The sequence below is a fragment of the Globicephala melas genome, chromosome 19 (genome assembly GCF_963455315.2).
Source record: "Globicephala melas chromosome 19, mGloMel1.2, whole genome shotgun sequence".
Lineage (NCBI taxonomy): Eukaryota > Metazoa > Chordata > Mammalia > Artiodactyla > Delphinidae > Globicephala > Globicephala melas.
Genome location: NC_083332.1, coordinates 916,588 through 939,910, shown reverse-complemented (window position 1 = coordinate 939,910; position 23,323 = coordinate 916,588). Strand labels below are relative to the sequence as shown.

General features: G+C 43.9%; 2 protein-coding genes across 2 annotated transcripts in view; one reads left to right on the top strand and one right to left on the bottom strand.

Annotated features, from left to right (window-relative positions):
- Positions 1 to 23,323, top strand: part of LOC115848016 (zinc finger protein 551) — a 97,889-nt gene that overhangs the window by 45,581 nt on the left and 28,985 nt on the right. The window lies entirely within an intron of this gene.
- Positions 15,752 to 23,323, bottom strand: part of LOC115847998 (zinc finger protein 211-like) — a 29,187-nt gene continuing 21,615 nt past the window's right edge. Inside the window, exons 3-5 of the mRNA XM_070044368.1 lie at positions 22,371 to 22,695; positions 19,931 to 20,057; positions 15,752 to 18,655 (exon numbers count right to left, since the gene is read on the bottom strand). Coding sequence (XP_069900469.1) covers positions 17,358 to 18,655; positions 19,931 to 20,057; positions 22,371 to 22,403 — 1,458 coding nt within the window. The 5' untranslated portion in view covers positions 22,404 to 22,695 and the 3' untranslated portion in view covers positions 15,752 to 17,357. The remainder of the gene's footprint in view (positions 18,656 to 19,930; positions 20,058 to 22,370; positions 22,696 to 23,323) is intronic.

The following is a 23,323-nucleotide window of genomic DNA, read 5'->3' as shown; positions in this document are numbered from 1 at the left end:
GTCCATCTTCACATACACTAGTGGATTATTTAATTTATGATCTCAGACATTACATCATTTAATGCATAACTTCTTGAGAATGCATTTTTTTAATGTGAGGGCTATTTCATAACCCCAATAGCTACCACACAAAAAATATTTTAAAATATGATAAATATGTTATCACTGCTCAATTATCTCAAAAGTTTTGTGTTTCCTAAGTCAGATTAATCACAGTTAGGATCCAAAATGTATTATGGCTTTCAGAAGCTGTCTCATAAGTCTCTTCACCTATAAGTTCCATCTACCTTTTTTATTCTTATTATTTGTTGATGTTGCTGAGTTATTTGTCATTTTCTAGGTGTGGTTTGTTGAATCTCTGATACTGTTTAATGATCACCCTTTCCTCGTATTTCCTGTACACAAGATATTGATGAGATGAGTGATTGAGATTTCATCCCAGCAGTTAGATTGTGATGGTGACTGTTGGGGAAATAAAAACAAAATCTCCCAACCCACAGATCCTGTCCAAAAAGGTGGTAGAGACAGAAAACACGTTCATTGTTTGCAGTGTGTGTTTTCTAACCTCACCAAGCAATCAATTCTGACATTATCTCCCTGGAGGTAGCATGAGATCCCACAGGTGAAGGACTCAGTCCCACAAGTCTTCCTCCACTTCAGATATCTTTCAAAAGTCCAGGTTGTTACCTCTGCTTCTGAGCGACTGGCTATAAATCAGAAATTCCCATGACCCCCTCCTGGAGTTTGATTATTTTGCTAGAGCAGCTCACAGAACTCAGGGAAACATGTACTTAAATTTAATAGGCAGATGAAGAATTATATAGGACGAGTTCTGGAAGGGTCTGGAGCACAAGAGTGTCTGTCCTCATGGAACTGAAGTCTGTCACCCTCCCAGTAAGTTTAGAGACTTGGAAGCTCCTTAAATCTTGTTCAAGAGTTTGTATAGAGCTTTAAACTCCAGCTCTCTCCTCACACCCCCTTCCTGGAGGTCAGTGGGTGGGACTATTTAGGACCCCCAACCTAAATCACCTCTTGAAGCATAAATTCAGTTGTGCTCAAAAGGGACCACTTGGGACTTCCCTGGTGGTCCAGTAGTTAAGAATCCTCCTTCTGGGTTTCTCTGGTGGTGCAGTGGTTATGAATCCGCCTGCCAATGCAGGGGACACAGGTTCGAGCACTGGTCCAGGAAGATCCCACATGCCGCGGAGCAACTAAGCCTGTGCACCACAACTACTGAGCCTGCGTGCCTACAGCCCTTGCTCTGCAGCAAGAGAAGCCACTGGAATGAGAAGCCCATGCACAGCAATGAAGAGTAGCCCCCACTTGCTGCATCTAGAGAAAGCCTGCATGCAGCAAAAAAGACCAAATGCAGCGAAGAATAAATAAATTAAAAAAAAAAAGAATCTGCCTTCCAATGCAGGGGACACGGGTTCAATTCCTGGTCAGGGAACTAAGATTCCCACATGCTGTGGGGCAACTAAGCCCACATGCCACAACTACTTGAGCATGCAAGCCACACCTAGAGAGCCCACGTGCTGCAACTACAACAACAGAAGGGGCCTGTTATGAGTGACAAAAGATATTCCTGTCACTCAGGAAATTCCAAGGGTTTTAGAAGCTCTGCCAGGATCTGGGGACAAAGGCCAATTAAATTTCTCATTATACCACATTATTGGGTTAGTATTAAAGCAGGATGTGATGTGCATCCAAAGCCATCTGCTAAGAAATTGCAAAGACAGAAAAATAACCAAAAAAGCCTCACTCCCTTATATAGACAAGCACATAGAACCCATTATTTACATGTTTTCAAGATAAATATAACTAGTCTTCAAGTAACAGGACTTGACAGCATTGTGAAAGATGAAATAAAATGGAGTCGCTTATGTCAAGGGGTTTTTAAATGGAGCTGAGAGGCCATTAAAGAAGTGGGTCTTACGCACGTCCTCACCAGGTGAACTGGAATGGGCCAAACCACAAGTGTTTCAAGAACTCTGCAAAAGTACCTTGCTCCAGTAACATTTTTGCTTAGTGACACCTTTAGCAACCAAACATGCTTAGCCAAGACTAGCTTTCTGCCGCCAGCAGCAATCAAAATACTTTGAATTATGTAGACATTCCGCTTTTTGTCTTTAAAAACCCGACTTTCACTCCCTAGTAGGACACTATTTGGGTTGCTACCCGAATCTGTGTATCCTGAGTTGCAATTCTTTGACCCAAATAAACGCTTCTGCTTGATTTTGCCTCAATATTTTCTGGTTGACAGCATCATTTGTCACAGATAGTTTATCCTAACTATACCTGGTAATTGGGGTGACCATCTGTGTTAGCAAATTGGCTTTATCTAGAGGAAAGACAAACTACTTTGGGAAGTTTTTTCAAATTGGAACAAGGAACCCACCGAGGTTAGGCTCCTACCCTCCCTCGGGTACCGGGAGATAGGTGAGCTAGCTCCCTTGCTGTTTGCATTTCAAGAAGCTGGGTCTAAAGATGTTTCCATTTTAAAGAATGGCTCCTAGGTTCTTAAGAAAGACTATTCTGGGTCATGAATCTGAAAAACAAAAAAGCCCAACTGACAAAAGTCCTATCTAGTATTCAAGTGGATGCATTTTAAAGAGATAAGGAAGTGCTTAGAAGTTCTCTAAGCTAAATGCTCTGACAGAAGACAAGGGAGAATCTCCCCATTTTCAACAGGAAGAATTAAGCCTCATATTTAATTTGTATTTCACACATGGGGAAACAGTGTAATTGACATTACAGTGTAATAGTTGTGGATTGAAACACAGTGTAATAGACATGGATCTGCCTAACAAAATACCCTTCGCTAAAAATTCAGGGAGGCAGTCAGAGTCCAAATGGCATTTGGAATCCTCTTCATACGAAGTATAGAGAGAGGGCCATTGGTTAATCAGATTTTTATCTCTTTTTTGTCTTGAAAATTAAAAGTATTACAGTGCCCACTTAGGGAACTATGGCTTTATAAGCTTAAAACTTCCTCACTAGGGAATCCGCCTAAACCCTGTCCCTCTTTGTCCTGTTTGTAGCCCTCTCTTCCATTCTTTTGCTTCCCTCTACAGTATTCTTAGTTGGCTGAAATACCTCAGTGTCCCTTGAGTTTGCAACTTCCTTGTGAAGGAGACACATTCCTGGATAATGGATGTTCAGCCTGGTTGTGTTCAAATTTCTGACATTGTCAGACTTCTCAGATTCCAGATGGGAAAAGAAAAGTCTGTTAAATCATTCATTTTTCTCCTGTGCATACACAGTTCCACGGATTAGTCACTCCATCTTTTGATTGAGCCAAGAGTTGCAAAACATGGTTTGAAAAAAGTCTGCTAGACCTGAATGAAATAGATTTGGAGATTAACAAAACTCATTTAAAAAGGAAACAATGGGACTTCCCTTGTGGCACAGTGGTTAAGAATCTGCCTGCCAATGCAGGAGACATGGGTTCGAGCCCTGGTCTGGGAAGATACCACATGCCATGGAGCAACTAAGCCCATGTGACACAAGTACTGAGCCTGTGCTCTAGAGCCCGCGAACCACAACTACTGAGCCCACCACAACTACTGAAGTCTGTGCGCCTAAAGCCCGTGCTCTGCAACAAGAGGAGCCACCACAATGAGAAGCCCGCACACCACAAGGAAGAGTAGCCCCTGCTCACTGCAACTAGAGGAACCCTGTGCACAACGAAGACCCAACGCAGCCAAAAAAATGATAAATAAATAAATGTAAAAAAAAAAAACTTGTGAAAAGTACTTATTGATAATATCTTGAAAAAAAATTGTCCTAACATAGGATGAAAGAAAGATAACCATTAATCTTCTAATGCTTTACAGAGGTTTGGCTCTTTCTTTTTATTTATTTATTTATCCTTTATTGAAGTACAGTTAGTTTACAGTGTTGTGTGGTTCTGCTCTTTATATTGCTACATAAAATCTTGGTGAAAGGTGTTTTTGAAGGAAAAATTGTTGAACTGTGATTTTGAATAATGGCCTTGACTTTTAGATTACTAGATAAGAAGAAGAAGGAGAGCCTCAGAGATTTGCTTTCAAGAGGCTTTAGACATTTGATTTGTGTATGTAGATGTTTACAAATTATATGTTTTTAAAATTTGTATAATGTCCTTATCAATTTAGCTTTTTGAACAAATTAAATTGATTGAATAATTTTATTTGTGAAATGGAATTACATCTTCTTGCTGATTTTATCACCATGTAAAAAAATGTCATCACAGTACTGTAGTTTAATAAGACCTAGGATTTAATTTCTAATGATTTCGAATTTATAAGTTGCGTACATTGGATTTATGGGTCAGCTAAGTTATTATTTCCACAAATTATTATTTCTTTTTGCTTGTTTGTTTTTTGGTCGTGCCGCACAGCATACGGGACCTTAGTTCCCCAACCAAGGATTGAACCCGTGCCCCCTGCACTGGAAGTGCAGAGTCCTAACCACTGTACCACCAGGGAAGTCCCTCTACAAATTATTCTGTCTCCTTAGTTCAGAGTCTGGACATGAAGTATCCTTTATTGTGTCTCAGCCCCTTCTGTCTTTCCTGAGTGTTCACACAGCTTCCCAGCACCAACCCTTCACAGGCACTTTTCTCTCTCACTGGAATATTCTTCCCAAAACTCAACATATAGTAAATTATTGCAGAATATTTTTTTCATACACAGAAATACATTCTCAAGGTATCTTTTCTTGAGCCTTCAGACTAGGTCAAGTCCAGTAGTTGTATTTTGTCATAATCACCTAAACTTGATCTCCCAGCATTTACAGTAATTTAAGTTGTGTAATAATTTGTATAGATGTATGCTTAAAGACTGTGTCCTGGCTGAACTATTTTTTTTTTTAAACCAAAGCTAAGATACCACCAAGTGTAAAACAGACCATTATTTTATAGACATTTCAGAAAGAAAAGTGCTGTGATAAGGTGCCTTAATGATAGTTTTATATGATACAGAAGTCAGTCATGGAGTCCTTTGTTACTTTCAAATTGCTTACATTCTGAAGGATTTGGCAACTTCTGCTGTGATTTGCCACACTCAGTTGAAGCACTAAGACTAGGATGAAGCCTATGAACTCGATGTCACAACTGCTCAGCCACAAGTATAAGATGCTATTCAGTATATGATACCTCCCAATTTTAGAGCTGTTAGAAGGAAGAAAAATGTGTGTCCTAAGATCATTGAAATATATCGCAATCCCTGTGAGGGCTGGAGGTACTGGTCTAATTTAGGTAATTGAATTACCTAATAGTACTTGGCCCATAGTAGAGGCTTAGCCTTACCTAATGGACGAATGGACATATGAATATTTTGTAAAGAACAGAAACCGTCTGGTCTTGTGACAAATTTAGAGAAAATTACCTTTTGCCCCAGCAGAGGAAATAGAGCCTGGAGACAGAGTTGTTGTTATTGATGAGCACAAAGGGAAAACATTGGGGAAACATGTCTCCACAAATGTAACAGTATTTATCAGACATAACCTTGGATTATCAAATAGCACCATGCAAAGAACCAAGATGCAGGAAAGCAAGTAGAAAGAGACAAAGGTGCACATCAGGATCAGGATGGTTTGGGTGGCTCTGGTCTCGGGAGAATCTGGGGCAGTACTGGGTGCTGTGAATATATCATACTTGCCTCTTGTGCCTGTAGAAGATGCTCACTGTGGAGCCGTTAGACCAGGCCGTAAGGCCCAGACACACATCAGTGAACACGTTATATTTTTATATCGTGACGAGAGAACAGTTATCCCTGAGAAGGGGGTGAACCAAAATATGTCACCCCAATTTGGCACATTGATTTTTTTCTTTTTTAATATATTTTTGGCCATGCAGCGTGGCATATGGAATCTTAATTCCCTGACCAGAGATCGAACCCGCACCCCCTGCAGTGGAAGAGAGGAGTCTTAACCACTGGACCGCCAGAGAAGTCCTTACATTGATTATTTTGAGTTCAAGGCACTTAAGAAACAGCAGGCGCAAGGACACTCTGACTCTTTTTCTTCCTTAAAGCAGGACATAGAACTCCCACGTGGATGTTATCTTCCCTAGAGAAGAAGGAAAGAAGACATTCTTATCAACCCAGAGTTGGCACCAGAGGAATCCACAAACAATACTTTACTCCATTAGTTTCCCTCCATATATTTCCCTTCCCACGGTTTGCCCCCTGCGGAAGCCTAAAACTGCTTTCCTCTCTCTTGTCATTTCTCTATGACTTTATTGTTCTTTGTTGAAGTTGCTATAAAAGCTGGAGTTCTGAGCCTCCATTTTGAGTTACTTCTAGTTTAGGTTTCTCCCACAGGGTGTCCACTGCACTCATTCATAAATTGCTTGTTTTTCTCTTATTTTTTATAAATTTATTTATTTAATTAGTTAGTTAGTTATGGCTGTGTTGGGTCTTCGTTGCTGTGCGAGGGCTTTCTCTAGTTGCGGTGAGCGGGGACTACTCTTCATTGCAGTGTGCAGGCTTCTCATTGTTGTGGCTTCTCTTGTTATGTAGCACAAGGTCTGGGCATGCAGGCTTCAGTAGTTGTGGCACGTGGGCTCAGTAGTTGTGGCTTGTGGGCTCTACAGCTCAGCTTCTGTAGGTGTGGCGTACGGGCTTAGTTGCTCCACGGCATGTGGGAATCTTCCCGGGCCAGGGTTCGAACCTGTGTCCCCTGCATTGCCAGGTGGATTCTTAACCACTGCGCCACCAGGGAAGCCCCTGTTTTTCTCTTCTTGATCCGTCTTTTTGTTACAGCCAAAAACTCAGAAGGTTCTAGAGGGAACATCATTTTCCTCTCTTACACATACTAAATATGGACATAAACTCCAAAATTCTTCTCCCATCCACCCCAATCTTAACCTCATTTGGGTCACACACAGTCTGCAGACATGGACACCAACAAAAGATTTGGCAACAGGCTCAGTTACTCTGCAAGTTTCCAAGCACTGATTGACCCAAGAAATTACACATAATTTGTAATGTAAATACTTTGAAAGGTGGACAGTGTATGCTTTTAGATGCTAAAATTAACCCCTACTTTTTCTTTTTGAATTACAGCACGTACAACTACTGTCTTTTACAATTTTTATTCACCTCAAGAGGAAGAAAATATTTCTATTTGCTGACCCCTGGTTTTCCACACTGCCAATGACTCTGATAGACCCAGGAACTCCCTTAGTCTGAGTCAGGGAGAGGGTGTTCTGTTTTGAATTGTGGTTAAAAATATGTATCACATAAAATTTATCATTTTGTTATTTATAAGTGGCATTAAGTACATTCACATCCTCCTTGTGTAAACTCATATTAGTTTAGTCTTTAAAACAACCCTGGGTGGGGGAGGGGGGAATTCCCTGGCGGTCCAGTGGTTATGACTTGGTGCTTTCACTGCAGAGGGCCTAGGTTCAATCAGTGGTTGGGGAACTAAGATCCCACAAGCTGCGCGGCCCAAAAACAAAACAGAAAGTAAAATAAAAAAACCCTGGGATCACAACTTAGAGTCACAATTTGCCCAAAGAGAGCACCCGTCTTGATTCAGGGGTGCCATTTGTGGGGTTCAATCATGTTTATCCATCTTCCTTCTTCTTTCTAGTGGTGACAAGGTGGTGTGTGACAGCCAAAAGTGGCTAGATGATAGCACTGTAAATTCAAAGTCCTACACACCAAATCTGACGTACACATCCAGAAATCTTAGGTTCATGTGCTGGAGACCCCGGCATCTATAACTAATCTTCTCCATGTTTTTCTAAGCTTCACTTTCCCTTTTTACGCCTGGTATCTTCCCTGATCGTTCACGGAGAAATTAGATCTCAAACAGCAAGAGTCATCTTCCCACCACATAAGAAAGGAATATGCATGGGCCTGCACCCATCTTATACTTCAGCCTCCCCAGCCCCATCGTTTCAGAAAAATGTCCCTCTTTCTGTCAAAAGCCAAACATGAGGTAAAAGACATAAATGTAGGAGGAACTAGTCTTGTTTTGAGCTACAGACACTTAAAAAAATATATATATATATGCACACCCCCGCCGCCGCCAAAAACAGCAGAAACCTGCACGTGGACATTAACGGTGGCTTTTTTCATAGCTACCAGGACTGGGAGGCAACCGAGATGTCACTCAGGAGTTGAAAGGACACAGATGGGTACATTCATGCAAAGGAATTATTTGGTGCTAAAAAGAAGTGAGCGAGCTATGGAACTGTGAGGCGAGAGAAGGGGAACCTTAAATGCATATTACTCACTGAAAGAAGGCAATCTGAAGAGGTTACATACCTTATGGTTCCAACTATGTATGACATTACAGAAAAGGCAAAAGTTTGGGGAGGGTAGAGAGATCAGTGTGTTGCGAGGCGTTGTAGGGGATCGGCGGTTGGGGGTGGGGGTGAATAGGGGGAGCACAGGATTTTTAAGATGGAAGCTATTCTCTATGATACTATAATGGTGAGACAGATTGGTCAAAACTCACAAAATGTACATCAAGAGTGAACCCTAATGCATGTAGAGTCAACACACTGATGTGGAATGTTGATAGGATAGTAGAGAAGGGGAAGGCTCTGAGGTCACTCTCTCTCTCTCTTATTTGTGGGGGTGGTGGGGATCAGCGATGGCAGAGGAGGGGGCATATTGGAATAAACTGTACTCCAGTTTTGCTCTGAACCCAAACTGCTCTTTAAAAAAACAAATAAAAAACAATAAAGAGTTGAACTTTTGTGAATACTTGCCTGTTTAACATATAACCTTTCAATATCTTCACCTGACATCTGCTCTTTATTTCACTGTATACAGTTTCCCACCAGATGGCTCCAAATACTGCTCTCTTTTGCCATGGACACCAGTGACTTCTTTGGTGAACATCTAATGCTCACTTTCCATTTACCACCTTACTGGACATTCTAACAGCTGTAGGGAAGGGAAAATTCTCCTCTTACCTCTTTTTAGGGTCTCTGACTGGGCCTAAGGTTGAAACTGACAAAAGACAGATTAATAGAAGAAGAGCACACACATTTTATTAAATGTTTACGTGTACATGGGAGATTTCATGAGAGATCGAAGACCCAAAGATGTGACAAGAACAGGAAGCTTTTATATCTTTTAGACAAAGGATCAATTTGTGAAGAATTGACAAGACAAAGGGGTCTGGGCTGTGGGTAGTTTACAGTGAAGAAGTGAACTAGGAAGGTAGGCATGAGATTAGTCAGGTTTTGTTGGTACAAACTGCTCAGTCCCCAATTCTCCCACTCACATTTCCTGTCTCTGGTGATTAAGAATGTCTTCCTCCTGGTACAGGGAGGGTACCTTTCACATGGGAGTTTGATCTCCTGCTCTCAGGAAGAAAAAGTACTGTCAGAGCATCCTTCCTGCATCTGCTGTGTCATAAGTGCCTGGAATTCAAAATAATTGATGTGTCAAACAGTGGGTGATATTTTGGGGTGACATGTCCTGGTTTCCTTCAAAGCAGTTCAGGTAAGTGGCTCACTTATCTTGGTTTCTTGGAATGCTGTTATCTCTGGCTCCTGACAACCAGAGGTTTCTCATTTCACTACTACCTTCCTTGATGCTCCTCCACAGCACTGTTTACCAGCATAGGCTCCTCTGCATGGGTGTTAACTTGAAGCACATCTGTTGCTCCACGCTGGGCCCTACAGTCTATTACCGATATGATTAAAAGAATAAATAACCTCTGAGTGGTCTAGTCCATTTCTAAGGCATTAAGAACTCTATGCTTATAAACCCCATATTTCAACTCTTTCCAGAATTAGATATACAACCACCTAGTTGGTTTTCTGACTTGGATACCTCACAGAAATGACATATTAAAAGTGGTCCAACCCTAAAATCTTGTTCTGCTTCTTCTTTACCCTGGCCACGCCCCAGACTTCCCCCTGTCTGAATGGATTGTACCACTGTTCCCGTAGTGAGTCTTTTCCAAACTCCAGAAGCGTTTCCTCATCCTGTATGTCCCCATGTCATAGACAACACATTGTCCAGTCCTGTCCATTCTTCCTTCGCTATGTACATCCAAACACTTCTATTTCCACGACTACCCCTGCCACCAACCATTTCTGTAACCAGTTACTCCTTGAAGGAATCCGTGTTGTTTCCAGTTTGGGGCTCTGATGAACAGAGGGGCTGAGACCATTCAAGTCTAGGATTTTTCGTGAACATAAGTGTTGTCCGGCGGGGGAATAGGTGGGGTCCTCCAGACCACCCTCCGATTTGATGCTTTGCTCCCTAGAAGGACTCACAGGACCCCAAAAAGCTGACTTCCTGGAGTTCAAACTGATAACGCGTGGCCCAAGACCCCTGCCATAAATCACACTGTTAGCCTCAACTATCCAAGTCCCCAACTAAATAAGGACATTCATCAGGCATTCCAAGGGCTTCCCAGGAGCCAGGCAAGGCCCGACGTTTCTTTGGAATGTGCTGGTTCTGAACATTCTAGACCTGCTGAGTCAATCCTTTACTCGACAATCTATTTTTATTTGACTGGGGGTTGAGTTTCTGGATTGTACAGTACTTGCAAAGCTTTTTGTTTTTTGTTATTTGTGTGTTTGGAAGCCACCACAGTGTTTTCCACAGTGACTGTACCATTTTACATTACCACCAGTGATGGGTGAATGACTGGGTTTCTCCTCGACCTCATCAGCATTTTATTACCGTTCTGTATGTTGTTTAAGGCGTTCTGATGGATGTGTCCAGGTATCTCCCTATGATTTTCACTTGCATTCCCAGGAAATGCCTCATATCTTTTTACATGCTTATTTGCCGTCCAATCGTATCTCTTCCTCTTGGGTGAAATGCCTGTTCTGTGTTTTGTCTATTTTGTATTGGGATATTTTTTAAAAAGATAATAGTTTTGAGAGTTCTTTCATATTCATATCTGATATGTGGTTTGCTTACGTTTTCTCCCTGCTTCAGTCCTTGGTCCTTTCATCCTCTTCAGGTGTTTCACAGCCTAGGTTTTTAATTTTGAAAACTTCCAATGTCTCTATTTCTTTTTATGGATCACACTTCTGGTGTCAGATTTTAAAATCTCTTTGCCCGACCCTAGATACCCATTTTGTTTTCTTGGAATATTTTCCTCTGAAGTGTGTTCTAGTGTTAAATTTTACATTAACGTGAGTGATCCATTTTGAATTTGTTTGTAGGAGGTGTGAAGTTAAGGTGTTTAGGTTAAGGTTTTTTTGTTTGCTTGCATGTTTGCTTTTGTGTTTTGTTGTGGATGTCCGATTGCCCATATCATAGAGAAGCCATTTTTTCTCCAGTGAATTGCTTTTGCACATTTGCCAAAAATCACTTGGGCTTAGGCATATTTGTTTGAATCTCTGTTATGTTCCATTGATCAACGTGTCTAACTGCAAACATCACATGGTCTCTATCAGCTCTATAAATAAGCTTTAAATTATGGGCAACTTTATTCTTGGATTTTGAAATTGCTGTAGCGGTTCTAGTTCCTTTGCCTGTCCATCTATCTTTTAAAATAGAAATACATGTACTTAAAACACACACACACAAAAAAAACCAAACCAAAGGAAATTCTACACCTTAAAACAAAATTTCATGGAACAGTTCACCATCAACATTAACCTCACTTCAAACACACACAGTCTCTCTCTTTCATACTGTTGCATTGTACAGATATGCTGGAAGTTTATTTAGTAAAAGGCTATTAATCCTCCCCTGTTTTTTATGGTAAGTAATGATGAAATCAGTATTCTTATCACTCCATGTACATTAGCACCAGTGTTCCCCACATCCATTTTTTGTCTTTGAACTTTGTTATGGTCAATGCAGAGACAGATTTTGTTTAAACTTCTATGTGGTCAAGTTATAAATTATTTCCTTCATGTCTTCTGAGCTTTTTTTTTTTTTTTTTTTTTTTAGAAAGACCTCTACTCAAAATGATAGAATTAAAATATTCGGGCAGTCCCTGGCAGTCCTGTGATTAGGACTCGGCACTTTTACTGCCAAGGACGCGGATTCATCCCCCTGATCTGGGAACTAAGATCGCAAAGCCACACGGCTCAGCCAAAAAAAGAAAAAAAAAAAAATTTCACCCGTTGTTCTCCATGAATCTTTGTATGGTTTTCGGTGTACACTGCCTGCTGCAGAATTTTTCTAAGTCCTCCTGGGAACTCACTGGTGCCATTCTGGACAGCCCGAGTGACGGTCCCGGGCTGAGAGATGCGCTCCGAGGTAGGCCCGGACTAGGTCCAGCACCCCGGGGGGCCGCCGGTGCGCCCTCGTCGGTCCGGGATCCGAATCCGTCCCGCTGACTTTGGCGTCGGTTGTCGGGCGCCATTTGGCAGCCACGTTTATATAGTCCCTTCCCTTCCGGAGCTCGGGCAACATCTTCAGGGGATGGGATTCGGCCGCGGTGCCTGCAGCCGAGTTCCGGGAGGCCGGCGGGACTGGCGGGATCGTCCCGGTCGTGCCGGGCGGGCGCGCCTCGTGCTTCCTCCGGAGATTGTACCTGCAGACTAACGGGGAAGAGGCCGCGGCTGCCCGGTCAGAACGACCAGCCCCGCCGGGGCTGCTCCGGCTGCTGAGGGGAGCTGGAGCGGGTCTCCCGGGTCTGGAGGTGGGAACCGGGCCAGACTAGGCTGTGCGGGCAGGCCCACGGAGGGCCCCACGGTCTAGGCAGTGGGCTCGCGTGAGGTTCCGGTAGGTGGACACCGCCCCACCTCTCCCTCCCGCAGCCAGGACACTGTGGCCGGCGGGCAGTGTGCGCTCTGCGTCGCGGGGGAGGCGGGAACTCGTGGGCGACTGTGGGCTGTTCGGCTGGTTCCTAAGGTCATGCTGCACAGCCTGGCTTCAAACCCTATGACTCCTCAGAGGTATCCTCGCACCTCCTGACCCGCAGCCTCTGGGGTTGGGCGGGGGTGGGTGTTCCCCGCCAACGAAGTTTGTCTGACTCTTGGCGGTGGGGTCCCTCTGCTGGTGAAGTTATGAACAACGCCCCAACTGCGAAAATTCACGTGAATTGCGGGATCTGGTGGTCACTTACAGCTTGAACTCACTTGTGGACCCGGTTTCCTCCTGGGGCTATGCCTCTCTGAGCGTTGCTTGACGATCCGTAGCTGTGGGGCGTAACTCCCGGGTGCGCGGCTGGCAGTGCTGCCACAGGGTCTATTCCACCACCTCTGGGTAAGGGGGCATCCCTCTCTTCCCCATGGCAATTCGCCCCTTCCTGCGTTTAACGGTTCGTGAGCTGGGCTCCCTATTGTGTGCTTCCCTTTGACAGGATGTGCTCTCAAAGTACGTGACCCCAGCCAAAAATATAAATCTTTTCTTCGAAATCTGAATCCTTGCAGTGGAACAATGTCTTATCTGTGGCCCAGTGACATCTCTGACCTCTGCACTGGCCTTCTTTTCCTTGAACAGCTGAAAGTATATTCTGGCCTCAGGCATGTTACTATGGTGTTTCCTCCCACCCCCCCAAATCTCATGCCCTCACCTTCATCAAATGTGGGTTTGGAACATCCTTTACCCATGAGGCTTTTAAAAAAATAATAAATTTATTTATTTTTGGCTGTGTGTTGGGTCTTTGTTGCTTTGCATGGGCTTTCTCTAGTTATGGCAAGCGTGGGCTACGCTTCCTTGCAGTGCACAGGCTTCTCATTGCCGTAGCTTCTCTCACTGTGGAGCAGGGGCTGTTAGGCGCACAGGCTTCAGTAGTTGTGGCATGTGGGTGCAGTAGTTGTGGCTCACAGGCTCAGTAGTTGAGGCACACGGGCTTAGTTGCTCCCTGGCATGTGGGATCTTCCCGGACCAGGGATTGAACCTGTGTCCCCTGCATTGGCAGGCAGATGCTCAACCACTATGTCACTAGGTAAGCCCTACCCATGAGGCTTTTTTCCACCCCACCCAAAATTTATTATTAAATAATAATAATCCCCTGCACTTGTTATTCTAAGTCAGCCTTTCTCCTTAGAAACTTTTATCCTATTAAAAATTTTATTAATTTTCATAATTAAAAATAATTAAAATTATTTTTTTACAGTAATGTGTGGCACACACAGTAGGGATTTTTAAGTAGGTGTGTTCAAAAGTGACAAATAAATGTTTTGATGTGCATTTCCCCCATTTTGGGCCAGTTTCATGAAGCTGGCTTTTTTCTTATTCTCCCTTCCAAGTTTCTACTGTGAAAGTTAAGAAATTTTGAGGGCTGAAGGAAATTCAACACAGCCATGTGTGGGGTTACTTCTCAGGTCTCAGCATCTTTTGATGACTCTTCCCTGACACCAAGTAGTTTTCAGGGATTAGATGTTTTCCCCTAGCTAATCCTGGCTGACTAAATCCATCTATCAAATCCCCAGAGCACTTTTTAAAGCAAACATATAAAAACGTACGTTTTTTCGCCTTGTACTTTCCCAATCCCCCTTCCTCCTCATTCAAAGATAGATAACTGGATGGAGTTGAAGTTAAACTTTGTCATCAATTTATTATGTATCCTGCCAAAGATATTGTGATTTGCTTAGGGATATTTCTCTTAACAAATGTTTATTAAAATTCCAAGTTTCCCAAGTGAAGTGGATTTATACCTATTACAGGGTGAAGAATGTTTTAAAGAAAACATTCTAGGGTGATTAAAAATACTGTTAATGTGACAATAATAGAAATATTCCATAAGAAGTTTCCTATGTTTTTATGTCGGATTCTATTCCACTTTACCACTACAGTTAAAGTCTTGCAAAAGTCAGGGTTCAAATATTTCCCTTGGTGCACTTACTTACTGTGCTTTACAAAAAATTACATACAGGTTGTGATTTTTTTCTGCTTATAGTTGTGGAGTGCTCTCTGAGGAGGGGGTACTTTTTAGTACCACGTGAAGTGACAGGTTTTTTCACTCCTTTCAAGTCACTTTGAGGCTAGTATGTTCTCGTTCCCAGCCTAGTGGCTGTAGTGACTCAGCTGGGAATGCCCAAGGCTCACCTGAAAAAGATACTTATACCTACACCAGGGCCAACCAACACTGTGGCTGGGCCACCCCTTGCAGTTATCTTAGTTTTTTTTTTTTTTAAATCGTAGTTTTTTGAAGTGCTTCCTACCTATGATCATCATAAGAGAACTGCAAGAGGTGGTAGGAAGCACTTCGAAACTATCAAGCTTGAGGAACATTATTCACAGAGCCTGGAGCGGCACCCTGGGGGCATGCCACAGTGAGGTTGTGGGTGCAGGGAGCATGGATCTGAAGCTCTGTCTTTGTTAGGGTCCAAGGAAGGATGGGGGTGTTCCACGGGTTCACCCTTTCTTCGCAAATTTACACCAGAAGGGTTGGGCATTAGGGTGTAGGAAGGACAGTTCCTCACACTCTTGCACATACAGTACCTGAAAAATTTCCTGGCTGTGTGGAGCTCTGATAGTAAAAAAAAAATGCCACAGATGTGCACCATCAAGACACTTCAACTTGCCCACCCTAATCTCTTCAAATTGGTGGGGTGGTCAGCATGTTAAATAGTTTGAGAGACCCAACAAACCACATATAGAATGTTGCAAACATGTTGCAAACTCTAGTGGAATGATTGGGGAACTTCAGAGATGTAATAGCTACCTACCTAGAGGTTAAGAGATTTATGAAACACAAAAGCTTTAAAGTGGGATGTCTGAGCACTGATATTGGAGTTATGAAAGGTTTACATCTTAGAAATGGACTCTGAAGAGGTTTATGTGTTACATAATTCAGTAATATAGTGTGGCGAGATGCAACAAGTTACCCCTAACATGAACAAAAACAAAGAGGCTTCATCGCCTGTGCCTTTCCATTGTGTATATACATAAGGTTTTATTTGTAACAGCCGAAAATTGGAAACAAGCCAAAATGGCCATTAACAGAAAAGTGGGTAAACAAATTGTGGTTCATCTAGACAGGATATAGTACTCAGCTATAAAAAGAATGAAGTATTTACATAAGCAAACATTTATGAATCAGAAAATAATTATGCAGCATGGAGGGAAAACACAATTTTTAAAAAGTAAACAAAATTCTATGAAACAAACGAATTTACTGTGAAAGAGTAAATCAGTAGTTGTGAGGGCAGAAAGAGATTTTAAAAGGGTATTCTCTGGTAGCCAAGGGGTTAGGATTCTGGGCTTTCACTGCCACGACCCAGGCTTGATCCCACAAGCTGTGTGGTGTGGCCAAAAATACAAGGGAAGTAACTATGAATTACAGATATGATAACCATCAGCATTTTTAATGGTTTCATGGTTTTTACACTATGTCAAAACTAACCACACTGTACAATTTAAATCAATTATATGTCAATAAACCTTTGTAAGAATTTGTTTAAATAGAAATCTAATTCCCCATTTTTTTTCATAACCAGATGTTTAGAAAGCTTGGGAGGCAGCCCTCCAACAGGGCAGAAAGTATTCATAAAGATCATTTCTGAGTTGGCAGGAACAGCTGCTAGGTCACAAAAACTGTATCTCTGGGCTTCAAGATCTCCCTTCTGTCTATTTTCATTTTCTTCTCCATGCAGCAGTATCCTTAGAGTGAGCAGCCTGGAGGCTACACAAATATACAAAGCTTTATATGCTCTGACAATGACCGCAGCTACAGGAAGAACACAGCTATGGCATGTACACCTCATCCAACACAATGTAGCCACAGTCACTGAATATTTGTGGAGGCATGTTTAGAAAAGGCACACCTCTCTCATTGCCACAGCCTCCTCCAGTGCATATGAATCACATCCACTGTGTGTGAATTTAGGTTCCAGCCTCACCCCTGTCTTACAACCAACACCAGAAAACCCAACTCTAGACATGAAGGCACGTGATTCCTTTGCAGTACCCGGGGAACAGCTTCCCCACAGTAGTGCTCAGCATTATGTGATATCCTTGGGAAAAGGGAACTGATTTATACTTCTCACAGAGGCACTAGAGGTGCTTCCTCCCTTGAAAATTACTCCTCCTTACTGTTCTGTAGAGAATGGGACAGAGATATCTGCCTTCCCTGATCATTGCAAGGGACATACATACTATTGGAACCTGGAAACTACTAAGTGGTAGAGGTGAGGCTTCTGCCACAGAAACTGGAAGGAACATAATTCAGGCAACAGAGCCAGCAGTAGAATATGCAAAGAGGATCCTAATAGCTTCCCACAAACCTAGAACTCCTGGGGAACCTTCCCACTCTGGATGCTCAGCTGTATAAGGTTCAATGTCAAGCAGATGGTTCCCTCACAAAAACACTCTAGTTCTAGTACACTGAAAACCCATGTTCCCTGTAGGTCTCAGAGACCTTTAGATGAAGGTTTTCCCAACTTTGCTGCACAAATAAATTTTATCCAGGCTGTGAACTTGTTTAATTACAGACCATTGGCTGTAACTGATTTTCTCCCAGTCACTGCATTCATGAGGTTATCTGGTGTGAAGTTTTCTGTGTTGAATGATGTGGGAGCTTTGACTAAAGGACTTCCCACATTCCCCACACTCATAAGGCTTTTCTCCTGTGTGTACTCTCCGGTGCTGAATGAGGTTGGACTTTTGGCTAAAGGATTTCTCACACTCGTCACACTTATATGGTCTGGCTCCAGTGTGAATTCTCTGGTGTTGATTAAGAGTGGAGCTGTGGCTAAAGGATTTCCCACATTCCCCACACTCATAAGGCCTTTCTCCAGTGTGAATTCGCAGGTGCTGCACAAGTTTGCATTTGTAGCTGAAGGATTTTCCACATTCACTGCATTTATAAGGCCTTGCTCCACTGTGAATCTTCTGGTGCTGAATGAGGTTGGAGCTTTGGCTAAAGGAATTCCCACACTCACCACACTTATAAGGCCTTGCTCCAGTGTGAACTCTCTGGTGTTTAATGAGAGTGGAGCTGTAGCTAAAGGACTTCCCACATTCACCACACTCATAAGGCCTCACTTTAGTGTGAATTTGTAGGTGCTGCACAAGTCTTAATTTGTAGCTGAAAGCTTTCCCACATTCATTGCACTTATAAGGCCTTGCTGCAGTGTGACTTCTGTGGTGTTGAATGAGTCTGTAGCTTTGGCTAAAGGATTTCCCACATTCACTGCACTCATAAGACCTTGCTCCTGTGTCAGGTCTCTGGCAATTAATAAGGATGGAGCTTTGGTTAAAGGGTTTCTCACAGTCATAGTAACTTTCTCTAGTGTGAAGTTGCTCATCCTGAAAAAGTGTGTATTCATAGCTGAACAATTTCTCATACTCACTATACTTGTAATGACTTTTTCCACTATGAAAGGACTCCCCACACCTGAAGCTGCTGTGTGGCTTTGCCCCTTTGAGAGTGGCCTGATGCTGAAGAAGATTCAACATAGCCAGGAAGTCCCTCCCGACTTCTTCGCAGGTGAAGGTCTTCCCTGAAACATGGAACCTGTAGCTCGTCACAAATGAGGCCCTATCTATGTCCCTTTTGAATGGCTTCTCATCATTGTGCTTCTGGTGCTGGTGACTGTTTGGACTGAACCAAAATTGTTTTCCACATGCCTCACAGGTGTATGATTTCTGCCCAGGATGCAATCCTTGGTACTCAGGCAGATACAAAATGTCTCTCCCGGCCATGACACACTTCTCACAGGGATGAGTCTTCTGAATGGATGGATCTGGAGTTGGAGTCTTGCCCAGTGACATTTGTTCTACAGAAACACTCTGCACAGAAAATGCTTCCTCATCCTCCATTCCATACCAACAACCTGAAAGCACAGAAATGCTGGTGAAATGCGTGTTGTCTTTGGTGGTGGTGGGGCAGCCCCAACACAAATGTGTCAGACACACCAAAGAATGAGGCCATTGGATTGTTTTCAGTATGAGGTTGATGAAAGAGCTGCTTTGCAGTACTGGGACTCTGAAAGCCCTAAGAAGTAGGGAGCCCTTGCAAGATGGAGGCTGTCAGGGTGGCATGCAGCACAGGAAGAAATATCTCCAATTCACTTCTCTGCCAACACCCTTCAGGAGGGCCTTGGCTGCTGCTGATATTTGAGTGCTGTGTTCAAGTATCCAGGCGCAGGAAGATATGGTTGCAACTGACTACGTGGTATTCACAGTCTATTTAATGATATGTGCATGCCTTGCAATACATTATGTGGGACCTAATCTTGGGGAACATTGTAGAGGAAACAGTAAAGAAAAGGTGACACATGAAAGTAGAAAGGTGGGGACAGCCAGGGACCCAGAGAAGAATCAGAAGTTATAGAAGTGTCCACAGTAAGGCAGGAAAGGTAGAAATGAGGTGTGGTCACTGGCATCACCATCAACACACTGGTGGACACAGGACAGGTTCCATATGATCTGAATACAGTCTTGATGTCATGCCCTCCATCAGCTGCCATTCACCAAAGAGAGACCTGCTCTGAGCCCATCTCGCCATGGCTGGAGTCATGTCCATCCCAGCACTCTTCTTTCTGAACCCCAGTTGAACAACTGCCTGGGACCTGAGTCCTAAGGCAATGACAGGACAGGTGATGGACTAGCATTGGCCCAGAGCAATTCTGCATATTATAAGAATAGCGCATGGGAATTCCCTCGCAGTCCAGGGGTTAGGATTCTGCACTTTCACTGCCAAGGGTCCAGGTTCAATCCCTGGTTGGGGAACTAAGATCCCACAAGCCATGCGGCATGGCCAAAAAATAAAAGCCCATCGTCCCCAAATGTAGTCAACATATTATCAAATGGCAACTGCTGGCACAGACAGGAAGAATGTCAACAGAAAGGAGACAGAAAAACCTGGGCAGGAGCCATGGATCTGGACAGTTACCCAGCCAGGGAGAGGGCAAGTAAGGTGTGATCCATCAGGCTCACTGGGGCAGCACACCAGTGGCTGCAGGTTCAAGAAGAGGGCAGTCGCTCAGCCCAGCCCTGTCGACCACAGCACCCAGCCAGGGAACTGGGAAAGGAGACAGAACCTACTGTTCAATTGTGAGAAGATCAGAGTCTAGCTCAAGGTACTGGGATGGGTGTGAGGGCCTTACCCAGTGAGGTCACAAGTGCAAAGTTCTCCAGCATGACATCGTGGTACAGGCATCTCTGAGCCTCATCAAGGAGCCCCCACTCCTCCCAGGAGAAGTACACTACCACGTCTTCAAAGGTCACACTACCCTGCCATGATGGGGAGAGATGAAATCACAAAAAGCCTCTCTCCCAAGGACCCACAACCCATCATTAACATATCTACCCCATTCTTACCCTCCTCCCAAGCTCTCCAACTCGGAGGCGATACCAGGTCCTGGTGCCACTAATGTCACTCTCTCCTCATGGTCCTGCCTGCAGGGCCCCACCAGCCCCCAGCCAGGCCATATCCCTGGGATACCCCAGAGCATACCTCCCAGGTACAACCAAATGTAGACTCACCCTGCACTCTTAAGTCCCTAATACCAAAGATGTAGAATCATCAGCTCATGCTCCCTCTCTGTGTGCACATCTTTCTTAGCATCTCTTGCATCTGTGCACGCCATAAATGCATCCCCACAGCCACAGGGATTCCATTTGTCTCCCTGTTACTCATCATACAGCATTGAGAGTGCCCTGCTACTACAGACTGCTGCAGGACCCCACCTCCTGCTAAGGCTATCACAACAAAATACCACATAGTGGCTAGCTTAAACAACAAAAATTCATTTTCTGACAGTTCAAGTGTTGGCAGGGTTGGTTGCGTTTACAGCCTCAATCCTTGGCTTATTGATGGCTGTCATTTCCCTGTGACTTCACTTGGTCTTTCTTCTGTGTCTGACCCCAAATTTCCTGTTATTACAAGGACACTGGACATGTTGGATGAGGGTTCATATTAATAAAAATCCCTATCTCCAAACACAGTCACATGCTGGGTTACTGGGGATTAAAACTTCAACATAAGACTTTAGGGGGTCATAATTCCGCCCGTAACATGAGGCCAAGTAACTCACAGGTGTCCTATTCATCCCTAAGCTCATCAACCAGCCTTGGAGGATCCACAAAAGGTCACCACAAAATTCTGGTGAGTCAAGAATGGTGAATAAGCAGCAGCCCAATCCTCAGGGTCATCCTGCCTCAGTTACTCCTAGGCCTCTACATTCACCTCATGTCCACTCTTCCCTTGGAAACTGTGGCTGCTAGATTATCCTCTCCTCCCTCAATGGCTACCTCTCTTAAAACCTTTTACCTATGTCTGAGAGACCACTTCCTCCAACCTGGTGCCCAAGAAAGACACCCAGAATTGACTTCTACTCTCTTCTTCCTGATTTGTTAATAATATTACCACCAGGACAAGAATTCCCCTTCCTAAACATGACAGAAAGCCCCACCCAATCCACCAAGCAGTCACCACCCATGTGTGTCTAATGCTGAACTCTGTCTCAAATTTCTAGACCTTTCTTTTCTGCAGATAGATGGAACAGGTTAAGGCATGTGTAAGTTCACCTCCATTTATGACCCAAACTCCCCCACTGCTCCGACCACCTCCAAAATCAACACCCACTTCTCAGGGAGACATTCCAGGCCTAAGTCCTGCCTCCCTAACTCTGTTCTCATCAGAAGGAGACTTACATTTCCCTGAATATTCCCAGCTTGGCCTCACCTTCAAGCATCTGGCACATACTGGTGCCTATGCCCTTGACGACTTTACTAATTTCTGGAATTGGGAACACCTCCATATAACCTCCAGCCTCTGTTGACGTTTCTCCAGGGTCCCAGACTAAGAGCTGGGAGAATGGCAGGTGAAGGGTCCCATGATACCACAACCCCAGATACCACATGCATAGGGTCATGATCAGTGAGACCCTGGGACACCCTCACCTCTTACTTGTGTAGATTCTAAAAGCACTTCAACTGTTATGGGAACCACTGGGCAGAGGTCAGTGGAGGCAGGCAACCATGCTGGAGCTCAGTGGGCTCTGGTCTCCATTATAGCTCTGCTCACCACTGGAGCAAAGAGACCTCAGGCTGTCTAAACTCTGGGGTTCAGTCCTCAGTGCTGACTCTTAGCGGCTATGTGACTTGCACAAGGACTCAGTCTCCCTGTGCTTCACTGTCATCAAACCTCTCCAGTCTGTTCTTCCTTTAAAAATCCTCTTGGAAAACTTCGTCTTCTTTGTTGAAATTCCCCATGGTTCCCAGGGCCTTCAGAATGAAGAAACAACCCCCTGAGCCTGCCAATCCAGGGGCCACTCCATCTCAATGTTCTGTTCCCTAAAGAAATAGGTTTCCCAATCCTCCGACCTCCAAACCTATACACCTGCTGATTCCTCCACCTGTGACCCTCTCCCACGCACCATCACACTGTCTGTCAGAAACAGGGCCCCAGGCCCCCACCCATGGCTGCCTCACCATCCTGGACACCGGGGCCTGGGCTGCGGGCACAGGAGCAAGCGCCCCACACTCGGGGCTTTAGTGTCTGGTGGAGTGAGGGTGGTGAGGGCCTGGAGGACGAGCGTTTACCTGAGGCGTGTCCCTCAGCACTGCCGCCGCCATCGGAGTCTGTGGGTGGAGCAACCCAGTGCTTCAGATCCGACTCTGTACAGCAAGGACAATTCCTCTTCGTCGTGTCTCCTCTTTAATTTGGTCACCTCGGACCAGACACAGAGCTGTGGAACCTCTGAGTAGGAAACAGACTGCCACTAGGAGAATGCCGGAAATCCCGCCTTGACACGATGGCACACATGGAAATGCCCCAGTCCTGGACCTTCATTGGCTCCACGCTGACGTGAATTTGATGGCTCAGGGTCCTCTGGTCAATGTAGTTCTCACAGCAGTGAATAAAACACTGAATTAAAGAGTAAATAAAACACTGAATTAAAGCATTCAATAAAACTCCTCTGTATATTTTATCTACTTAATGAGTTTAAATAGATGAAGATATAAAATCTTTAAGGATATTTTGAGGTATTTACTTTTTTGGCCATGGCTTGCAGCTTGTGGGATCTTAGTTTCCCAACCAGGGCTGGAACCCCCGCCCTTGGCATTGAAAGCACAGTGTCCTAACCATTGGACCACCAGGGAACTCCCTTGAGGTATTCACTCTTGAATTGAGCTGCCAAAGATCACACCCACTTTCTGTGAGAATGATTTAGTGACAGTGACTTGCTAATCTACATGTATATAAATCATTTGGTATGAAAGATGCTAAGAAGTTCTAACTAAAAATACCATGTAAATTGACAAGGAACAAGCACTCCCTACAAGTGCATGTGCATGCACAAACAATTGTGTGACTTCATAAGCACTAAAAACATTTCCAAAATATGTGAATTCTTGAAAAAATACAATAACTGCACCAAGGAAAACTTTTGGGATCTTGATTTAGAAAACATTACAAAGCTCATAATTTTCTTGGGGAAACAACAGGTTTTATATTCCACGTAATAGAGCCCTATTCAAAGGACCATCTAGGT